General features: G+C 37.9%; 1 protein-coding gene across 1 annotated transcript; it reads right to left on the bottom strand.

Annotated features, from left to right (window-relative positions):
- Positions 1 to 540: 540 nt before the first annotated feature.
- On the bottom strand, positions 541 to 1365 carry Pmar_PMAR019360 (J domain-containing protein spf31, putative). Its single transcript, XM_002783001.1, has 4 exons — positions 1209 to 1365; positions 1031 to 1158; positions 852 to 987; positions 541 to 694 (listed from the first exon to the last, which is right to left on the bottom strand). The coding sequence occupies exons 1-4, from the start codon at positions 1359 to 1361 to the stop codon at positions 551 to 553; spliced, it is 561 nt and encodes a 186-aa protein (XP_002783047.1). The 5' UTR covers positions 1362 to 1365; the 3' UTR covers positions 541 to 550.
- Positions 1366 to 1481: the final 116 nt, after the last annotated feature.

The raw sequence follows: 1481 nt of genomic DNA, 5'->3' as shown, positions 1-1481 counted from the left end.
ACTTGATTAAGGAATACCTTAGCTACTACTGGCAATCTTAAATATTCTATTGAAGTAATGGATAAGGATGATATCCCTTCTATGATCTAACAAGGTAGAGGGGAAGGGGTACCACATAATACTACTACCATCATCATCACTATTACCTCATCTAGGAGGGTAGATAAATACTGTATATGAAGATTATGGCAATCTAATGTAGTGGTAACTGCCCTATACCATTCCTTTAGTATATCATCCTTATATCGTCTTAATAGATCCCTTAGAGATACTAGGAAGGTAATACTAACATCATCAACAGGATGATGATGATGATGGAGAGGATTGTAGTAGTAGTACTATGTAGTAGTGGCTCCTCGGTGATCTCCCTCATTGATTGTCCTTAATAGTTGAGCCCATTCTCCTGCCTCTGTATATTCAGCTAATGCTAAATGACAGCCCCATAGAGGATTATCATCATATGGAGTAGGTGGCATGATCATACTAAGGTATATGTAATCGTATTCCCTTATTATAATCAACAACAACAACAACACAATAGTATGATACATTATCTACAGTTCTTCTTCCTCTTCTTCCTATTAAATGCCCTCCATCCTGCAGTTCGCCTATCAAAACTGTTAACCTCAGCTTTCGCAGCAGCTTTAAAGTAGGGGTCGGTGGTATCAACAGCAGCACGTTCGGCTTGGGCATGCTAAATGAAGGATAAATGTATCATCACACAGAAGAAGAAGAACAGGAGGAAGAGGAGGAGGAGTTCTTAACAACTCTCCACTCGGGAATTCTCTATTATATTAATAATAATTGCGGAGGAGCTATATATCGCGATTACGGTGCAGCACTACTACTACTTGTCTCTTCCTTTCTATTCTTAATCGTCTCCTTTCCTCATCTTTATCTCTAGCCATCCTCATCTCCCTGGTAAATGCCTCCTCTAGATTAGACCATAATCTCTCCCTCTCCTCAAATGTAGATGCCTCCCACCACCTTAAGGATCAATATCCTATTCCACCAATCCTACTACTACTACCTCCATGTAGTATATACTTCCTCCTTATTATCATCATCATTATCCTCCCCTTCCTTTTCCATTATATCTACTAAGCGTCTAAAGGCATCTGTTGCTCTATCATCATCTTTACACTTATCTGGATGCACCTATTATCTACATTATCATCATACCACACCATCGTCACTTGTTCTACTACTAATAAGGCTAGTCTTCTGAAGTTAGTACGACGTGTAGATGATGTCTTCCCTAATATAGTATCAATATCCTTACTATTAAGTATATACTCAATAGCATCTTTAGAATTATTAGGTACCCTTAGCATAGAATCATCATCATGGTTATTGACCATATATTATACAACCCTATACCCTTATACCACCACTACACAGTAATAACACAATAATACTATTCATGTAGTACGAGTATATTCAATTATACTTAGCCCCTAGCCTGTATAATGATTCCACTT

The sequence above is a fragment of the Perkinsus marinus genome, assembly GCF_000006405.1.
Source record: "Perkinsus marinus ATCC 50983 genomic scaffold scf_1104296937844, whole genome shotgun sequence".
Taxonomy (NCBI): Eukaryota; Perkinsozoa; order Perkinsida; family Perkinsidae; genus Perkinsus; species Perkinsus marinus.
This window is presented reverse-complemented; position numbering and strand designations above follow the sequence as displayed.

Bases quoted from the DNA above. Each gene is read 5' to 3' on its own strand.
- Pmar_PMAR019360 (XM_002783001.1), bottom strand. From the start codon at position 1,361: ATGGTCAATAACCATGATGATGATTCTATGCTAAGGGTACCTAATAAT. The intron at 1,159-1,208 runs GTAGTAGAACAA...TGTAGATAATAG, and splicing joins TCAGAAGACTAGCCTTATTA to GTGCATCCAGATAAGTGTAA. The intron at 988-1,030 runs GTAGTAGTAGTA...TTGATCCTTAAG, and splicing joins GAAGTATATACTACATGGAG to GTGGTGGGAGGCATCTACAT.